Source organism: Cryptotermes secundus, unplaced genomic scaffold, assembly GCF_002891405.2.
Source record: "Cryptotermes secundus unplaced genomic scaffold, Csec_1.0 scaffold6, whole genome shotgun sequence".
NCBI classification, from domain to species: Eukaryota; Metazoa; Arthropoda; class Insecta; order Blattodea; family Kalotermitidae; genus Cryptotermes; species Cryptotermes secundus.
Window position 1 is genome coordinate 198,892 of NW_019725001.1, and position 8,750 is coordinate 207,641.

General features: G+C 37.9%; 1 protein-coding gene across 2 annotated transcripts in view; it reads left to right on the forward strand.

Moving 5' to 3' along the window:
- Nucleotides 1-8,072, forward strand: part of LOC111863157 (general odorant-binding protein 68-like) — a 16,101-nt gene extending 8,029 nt beyond the window's left edge. For both annotated transcript variants that reach the window (XM_023849213.2, XM_023849214.2), the window contains exons 4-8: nucleotides 358-393; nucleotides 1,478-1,613; nucleotides 4,653-4,738; nucleotides 6,704-6,731; nucleotides 7,956-8,072. In XM_023849213.2, coding sequence (XP_023704981.1) covers nucleotides 358-393; nucleotides 1,478-1,613; nucleotides 4,653-4,738; nucleotides 6,704-6,731; nucleotides 7,956-8,017 — 348 coding nt within the window. In that variant the 3' untranslated portion in view covers nucleotides 8,018-8,072. The remainder of the gene's footprint in view (nucleotides 1-357; nucleotides 394-1,477; nucleotides 1,614-4,652; nucleotides 4,739-6,703; nucleotides 6,732-7,955) is intronic.
- The last annotated feature ends 678 nt before the right edge of the window (nucleotides 8,073-8,750 follow it).

Below are 8,750 nucleotides of genomic sequence, written 5' to 3' on the forward strand. Positions count from 1 at the left end.
GAAAAATCCTGAACAATTTTATATTTTAATATTTAATTTTTAACATTTATCAATATATATGATAAATATATATTTTAATTATTTTAATATGAAGACGACAAGGCATGTAATGAACTAGTTTAACGTTAAGCAAATAAGCACCTGAGGATGGCACTTTTGTGCCGAAACATGTAGTGCGAGTGAGAGGAGTGAAGTAGATAAGTGTATGCACTAGAAGACGGTGAAATAAATCATGAACTAATATTAAATTAAGGAATCATGACTGTAAAAATAAAATCATATATTAAGAAATGCATAGTTCATTAATGTAATAACTAATATTTTTACATTCAAAATAATAATAAATTTATTTTACAGTGCCTTGTGGACTGCCTTGCCAAAAAATACGATGTGGTAAGTTCTATACTCTAAGACTATGATAACAAAATATCCTTACGATTCGTAATAAATGCAATACTTTATTAGATGTGTCATAAAACTTAAAAGTGTAGGGCATAAAAAGTGACAGTTTAGAAGAAATGACAAAATCCAGTGTTTCACTGGTCTCTAGATTCAATAAGAATTGGAAAATAAAAAATTGAGGCTATATGATTATGAACGACCTGATTTGATATTAAAACGCTAGCCAGTTTTCTGGCGGACATTTATATTTCGTAAGATTCTTGGAACAAATGAGGACACGCGGCAGCGTACTTGGTTGATACACTATGCCATAAGCCGAAACGTCGCGGGTGTGATTCCAGATGCGGTCATTGGATTTCTTATTTGATCTAATACTTCCAGTCGCACTATGACCTTAGGGTCAACTTAGCCTCTAACAGAAATGAGTACCAGGATTCTTCCAGGGCCTAAAGGGCGGCCGGCGCGTAAGGCTGAAAACCTCACCGCCATCCGTGAACCTATTATATAAAAAATGTGGGAGCCTCGACGTCTCACAAGCCTGTGGGCCTTCACGGCCTGTTATAGGGATAGCTTTACTTTATTTTTTACAACAGCTGTGTAAATGTTTTATAAATTTCGTCCGTAATCTTGGAACCTGTCAGCACACCTTACAAGCTCCCGGCTTGATCCAGCGTTAAGGTCAGAGGTGCAGATGCTGTCTATGAATTGTATCCTTCGGAATGCCTTCTACATGATCAGTCGCCTGGAATGGGGAGCCACCTACACACAAAGGAGTTTAAATGATTCGTTCAAATTATTGTCGCTGTTGTGCAAATAAATTATATTTAGAAACAAAACTCCTACTGCAGAGAAAACATACTGCATAACAATTTCTAAGATTGTTCTCTTAAGTTATTTAGGGAAATAATTTCTCTTTGCTCTGACAATCACATGAAACATATAAATATAATCCGTGGGCAAACCGCAGAATTTTAATACGAAAACAATTGCAGACAGGGTTATACTAAGCTTTAAGGAAACTGAAGGCGGTTAACGTTCTGAAACTGCAAAGATGTTTGTTGAACGACTGTTTCAGGTTGACGCAGATGGTTATTTGGATACAGAAAAAGCCGCACTGCTCATCAAAGCGAAGGATCACTGGGGTCAATTATTTGCAAATAAAGATGACGTCATTAAGAGATGTGTAACGTTTGCTAACAGCTTTTCAAAAGGCAAGTTAAATTTTCTTACAAAAGATTCTCGTTACATCTTGAAGATTACATATTTTAAATTAAAAATAAATCGTCTACAAGTTGTTCCGCACCATCGTTAAATGAAATTATTGTTAATCTAATACATATTCAAGGCTCAACTCGTTCCAAGACCATCAGAAGTAGGCTTATTACGTTAAGAAATAAATTTCTAACTTTTAACAAGCATCTGATTTGTTTCATTCTGGTCCGTCACACTAACAATTTCAAAGATAAAAATAACACCGTCCAGTGTGACTATTTAAGTTTTATCACTTGAAAACTCATCACCCTTACATGTTTCGATCCCTACGGATCATCCTCAGGGGGCATCAATACTTTTCCCGGTAACTACTATTACAATAGGTGTTAAATTATATACATACACATATAATGTCTGAAATACACAATGTACACAATGTTCAAACTTTCACAGTCACAGCAGCCTTCCTGGTATTACAATTTTTAAAGTTTCTTAAAAACTTCGTTGTTTAAGATTAAAAATTTTATAAACCATGGAGGTTCGTGTCAATTCTCCTATTGTCTTTCTTGGAGGTGGCTGATATTGTGCCGCCTGTCTATCTTGAGAAAGGAGATTCTTAGTATTGTCTGTGTTTATTCGTGGCTTGCTGTGTTGTTTACACAGATCAGCCACCTCCAAGAATAACAATAGGAGAATTGACACGAACCTCCATGGTTTATAAATTTTAATCTTGAACTACAAAGTTTTTAAAAAAACTTTTAAAAGTTTTAATACCAGGAAGGCTGTGAAAGGTTGAACATTGTGTACATTGTGTATTTTAGACATTATGTGTGTATGTATATAATTTAACACCTATTGTAATAGTAGTTTCCGGAAAAAGTATTGATGCCCTCTGAGGATGATACGTACTGATCGAAACATGTAAGGGTGATGAGTTTTCAAGCGATAAAACTTAAACAGTCACACTAGACGGTGTTATTTTTGTCTTTGTACCTGTTTAAAGAAGCATTTTAACAAATAAACGTTATAAGAATATACATTAATAGAAACATGGATAGACGAAGACTGAATACAGCATAAAAGGTGCATAAAATGAAAACTAAGGGATCATTAGAGATGCTAGTTTGATATGATGATGGCTTAAATCTTGATCTGTCTGAAAAAAGTGACAAAACAGAAAACACTGGAAAGCAAGCCAGGTTGGCTCCATACATTCATAAATGGGAATTGCTGATTCAAAATCCACTTAGGGGCGCTCTCATTTTCATGTACTCACAGTAACATTTACAACATGGAACCACGTACAGTATGCGCCAAACATGCAGTACTGGAACTCTAGCATCTCGAACGCGCATGTGCGTTTATCGACGGGGGAAAGCTCAAGCCGCACGTGTTCCCAGTAGTGAAAAGGAAGTTCTGTTGTGCAGTTGTTGTTGGAAATGGGTCCCTCGACGGAGGAAAAAGTATTCATAATTGAGTATTATTTTCGCTCATACGGAAGTGGTCGCCAGACAACTCGCTTCCTTGGTTTTGAGCGGCCAGATGTTATCGTCCAGAAACCGCTACACAGTACACGTGTGACGCTACGGTGTGCCGTCTCAGCACACGGTACATTAGGCCCCTATTTCATTGAGGATGAGGAAGGCAATGCTCTTACCGTCACCCAAGAACGCTACAGGGACATGGTGACCGGACCATTTCTTCAGGATTTGAGAAGGTTCTGTCGTGCAAGGGGCCTTCACATGAATAGACAGTGGTATCAACAGGAAGTCTTTTCATTTCAGTACTGTAGCTTTTGGCGCATACTGTACTCTGCCATGTGTGCTTCTAAATCGTGACCTGTCCTATGTCTACTAAATAAATTTATTTTCCTAAATCTATGCTTCAATATATAACCTGGATCAACATGGTGTCCATGCTTCTCCCACACTATCAACTTCTGAGTTAGGTGATCGAATTTCACGAAGTTCTCCTTGCTATTGGCGTAATCAGTACTACGTCAACGACGTCATTTAATTTCAGCGTGCTCAAATAATGAACGGTAAAAGATGTTTTGTAGATTTGCGGCTTCCATTATGGTAATGTTTAACAGAACAAGAAAGGACGGCACGATCACAGTGTGATAACTCTCTTTAGTTTTCTAGAGACAGGCAGGTGAACTATAGTTCCTGTAGCTAGGGATATGATATTTCCATGAATACAGATCATAAACATACATATGTATGTAATATGTAATTAGCTATGTTTCCTCTAGCTGGGTATGTGAAATGTGGTATGGAGATATGTAATAACAATAAGCATAACTGTACACTACGCATATCAGCTATTAAAATCATTACGACGGAGGCAAAAAGTGTGTTTATCTTACAAAAATGCATGCACATAGTCTATACACAAGTCTTACATTGTTCATAATAACAAAATTAAAAAGAACAATAATAAAGTTAATAGATCAGTAGGACAATAATTCTATGCAGCAGGCAAGTAGGCCTCATGAATTCTATCGGAACTCCCTGTTCTAAGCATAGGTAAAAAATGAAGCTGTCCCTGTACTTAACCAACGCCACGAAAGCGTGTGGGGGAGTGGATGTATGGATCCATATTTTCTTGATCTCGGCACTAATTACGAGTGGTCAGCTTCACGACCTGGTCGCTTTACCCCCTGTACCCATAGCATAGGAGGCTGGGTGGGTCCCAGAGCCGCTCTGGACGTCATGGAGAAGAGAGAATTCTTGACTCTACCGGGACTTGAACCCCAAACCCTCGTTAATCCAGCGTGTAATCAGTCGCTATACCGACTATGCTATCCTGACTCCATGTTCTAAACATATACCTATAAATCTTTTAAATGTTAATAAAATAAATGTATTCAGTATAAAATATACATCTTGATGTAGAGGAAATGAACAATTACTGTAAAAGAAAACTCCACCTTGTCACCAGATGAGTATATAATTAGAAGTTACATATATTGTATATTGTTTGAATGGTGTGTTTTATAGTGTATAATACGCATGTATTTCTCCTGTGTCATTCAGAAAGAGGGACTGTTGTCTTCGAAGAGAAGAAATGCAATATGGCCCCTGCCGTTATAACTAACTGTATCAGGGCGATGGTAGAAATCGTAAGTAAATATTTCGACTTACGTGTAGCTTATTTCTTTGTATTCCTTATAATATATTGTGACATGACGCCTGAAAGTCGAAATAGTTCATTGCTAGGCAACAGCTCGCTAAACACATTCCGGCGGAAGCGAACGTGCGTAATGACAGAAGAGCGGTGTTTTGTGGTCCGAGTCATGCGCGTTGCTACACATCTCTGCAACAGTGAATCAACATTTGAGGGGTGTTTTCTGCGGGCGCCGCCTCGAGTCTGTGTAACGAGGATCTCGCGCAGCTAGAGAATGAGAATAAAATTGAGCCTCCGGAGTTGGCACTAGCAGCAGCGAACTGAGTTCCGGATTTGTGCACTTGCAGCAGAGAATTGAGTTCCGGAGTTGGCACTTGCAGCAGAGAATTGAGTTCCGGAGTTGGCACTTGCAGCAGCGAACTGAGTCTCCGGAGTTTGCACTTGCAGGAGAGAATTGAGTCTCCGGAGTTGGCACTTGCAGCAGAAAATTAAGACGAACTGGCCAGAAATCAATCAGGCTGTGAAATGAGCACTTCATAGTGTGCTGCAGTTACAGTGAGACTATCATAAATCCTTTGCCGGGATACGACTAGTAAAGACTGGTAACTCTGGCGTGTTTGCAACAGTGAACTGTAAAGTCAGTAGATCAGCGATAGAGCTGTAATTGTCTGTAGTTCCGAGTGGGGTGTATAAGGTGACAATACATCCAATTCATTCAGTTCTAACCTGTCTATAAGTCACGCACACCCACCCACACGTGACAATAATAAATAGAAATATATTTGCGAAATAAAAGTAAAAAAAAACTGTGGCGTGCATTTATAACTTCTGGGTAATATAACCGAAAACATAATCTATAAAATGTTATAAAAATAAATTAATCCTCTATTTGACTGAAGTTCATTGCAAGGGAAGACCTACATATTTTTAATTTCCTCTTGCCGCATTCTATTTTTCTGTACGCTGTGTTTCATGGCTGGTAATATTAAGGTAAAATCATCACGAATCTATTGTATTCTGCAGATGTATTCCCTTTGTCCAGCGATATATTTGCAGTATCACAAAACCTTGAAGCAAGAATAGAACTGAAATAATAAATTCAATTTTATTCATCAAATTTTAAATTAAGATTTAGAATAAAAATAGAAGTCGAACCCAGACACTCTACCGCATTACTTGTACATCGCTTAAACGAGGGCAATCGCTACCGTACATACTGGCAAGAATACAGAGTAATCTGTAAAATAGCTGTAGGTGTTCTGTGGCAGGTCAGCAGGAAGGGAGAGAACCCGAGATATAAGTCTCTTCTTTACGCAGGCTCTGCGATAATATAGACAAAAAATGTGTAAGAAAATAGGTATCATTGTTATATATATTAGTATTAGTAGTGGTATTAGTGTTCATGTCTCCGGTCTAGAAAACCGATATTATCGGCCGTGGGAAACCGTTGCGCTCACCACGCGACACACTCTATCCGCAAAAGTTGGCACTAACTCCACCGACAAGCGGCGGTCACTCGGTAGGTGTAGTTCGCTTGTGGACTAAAGGCCACGGAGCAAACTCAAAAGTATTTATTTCACCTTCTTTATGAAATATGACGTAGTTGCCAGCAACTCAATCTAACTAGTGCAAAGAGACGCAGGCATAAATTTCAGACACTGCACATTTAAATAACAAGGGTCGTAAATTCCAATTTAATTACCTATTCCCATTTCGAACCTAATTGAAATTACTGTTTTCTTAGGAACTCCAATTAAATACTTTCACAATTTTCCGGAACCCAAAGGATGATTGGAGTGCACGAAAGAATTAGACAATAGAACCAATCCTGAAAGAGTTGAACCACTCCAGGATGCCAGAATCTCCTGCTTTTGGATATATTTTAATATAAGTCTCTCGTATACTTCTAGGATTTCTGAGTGATCTTTTACATATGTGGTTTACTTTCTGTTCGTTTCAGAACTGTCCCGAGGACAGGAAGGTTCCAGGTGAGCAAATGGAACATATTCTGTAACAAACTGGCAATGATTAATTTCAGGGTTCGATTCATGATTACTTTTATCGTCTAAGAGATTCAAGTAGCTAATCTTATATAACTGAGACTTCGAAATATATACAAATATGGGCAGGATAATACGCATGTTTGTCTATGTGAACATACGGAAATATTTCAGTCAGGTAATAAATGTAGCAATTTGAAGTATACACGTAAATATCATCTGATTAAAATTTTTAAACTCAGTTCCAACCTCATAGAAAACATAAATTCCTGTCACTTATAAAGACTGAAATGTTAATACAGCCTAGATAAATAATAATTTCTTTATCTGATAATATTTTATGAAACATGTAAATACATTGAAGAAAGTAGTCTTCTGGGATTTGGCACCGTGCATATGTGGTGTTAACCGACGTTTCGGAGGAACGTATCACCTCCATCTTCAGGGTAGAAGAAAAAATATAAGAAATCTGCAAGCGAAGAGACCGTGAGAACCGGTTCCTCCGAAACGTCGGTTAACACCACATATACACGGTGCCAAATCCCTGAAGACTGCTTTCTTCATAGTCACCGCCGTGAAAGCCTCAAATCTTACATGTAAATATATTATTCGGTTAAAATGTACAGTTTCTTAAATTCAAAGAAGGTGATATATATTCACTATTGTATTTTAAAGGATTAAACAATTATTGTCTCTGTAATAAGTAAAAATCCCTGGTTAAGTTCCACACAAACAATACATTCAATTACTGTATATTATCATAATAGAAGCGGAGCAGAAGCCGGAGAGCTTGTAGCCTCTATACCGGCTTTCATTACAGAACCACTTAAGCACAGATTTAAGCGCCATCTTGATGATATTCTCCATTTCCCTCTCTGTCCTCCAAATGGGATTTCTGTAAGAGACTTATCCTCTAAAATTTTGTAATCACTTTTATTTTCTTTACTCCAGCCACTTCCCCAGCTCAGTGTATGCTTTTGATTTTGCTAGTGTGGCAATATTAGGTGATCTATATAAATCAAGTGCTTCCTAATTATGTTATATCCTAAATTGATCTTCAGTCTTTCTGGATGCTAATAGTTTCTTGAGTTTGTGTCCAGACATACACACTGAACGCCCTTTACTCAAAGCAGGAGGCAAAGTTTCACGCATAGACAGGAAACACGACGAATAATATAGACATAAAGTCTTTCAAATTTGTTTATATTTCAGGTGCACAATGCGACAAGCTTCGGAGAAAACTATCTCAAGTAGTAGACGCGCTCAATATATAAAAGGAACGGAAATGACGTCAGGAAATATATGCGATAGAACACAATTGTACTGTTACGCGACAATAAACGTATTCAGATTAACATGTGACTTTCATTGTTACACAGCTACATTTTCCCTTCGTAAACAGGCACAGCGCCTGCGTAAGCTGTAGGTCCTGGCAAAGGTAAGTGAGAAAACATTCTCTACATTAAATTTAATGTAAATTTCAGATTACAGATTTAATAGGCCTCTTTAGCTTACTTGTACAGTGACTGTTTTATTTCTTAAAGGTTAATTACGAAAAGCCAGTTCTTAATGATGATAACCTTATGTAAAAATCTAAAATGACACTCAGAATATCACAATTTTGTCATGCAAATTTAATGTCCCTTCTCCCCCCCCCCAATTTTATGGTGACAATCGCAGTGATAGATAATTATCTGAAATTTAATGCTTCGGATAATTAATTAAATAATTCCAGAAAAGTTTAAAGTATTAATATATTAATCATATCTGCTGTATGTACCCATCTTCAGATAAAATATTCTTTTCTAAAAATATGAATACATGACAGAATGGAAATAGTTTAGTTCTTGGGGTAGGGTGCTACTGAGTTCACTTGGTACGTCGGTCACTGATTGGCCTATTGTACCAGCACCGGGTAATTGGTGGTGGTAGTGGTGGTGGTTGCGGTGGTGGCGGCGGCGGCGGCGGCGGCGTGGTGGTGTTGTGGTGGGGGTGGGGGCGGGGGGG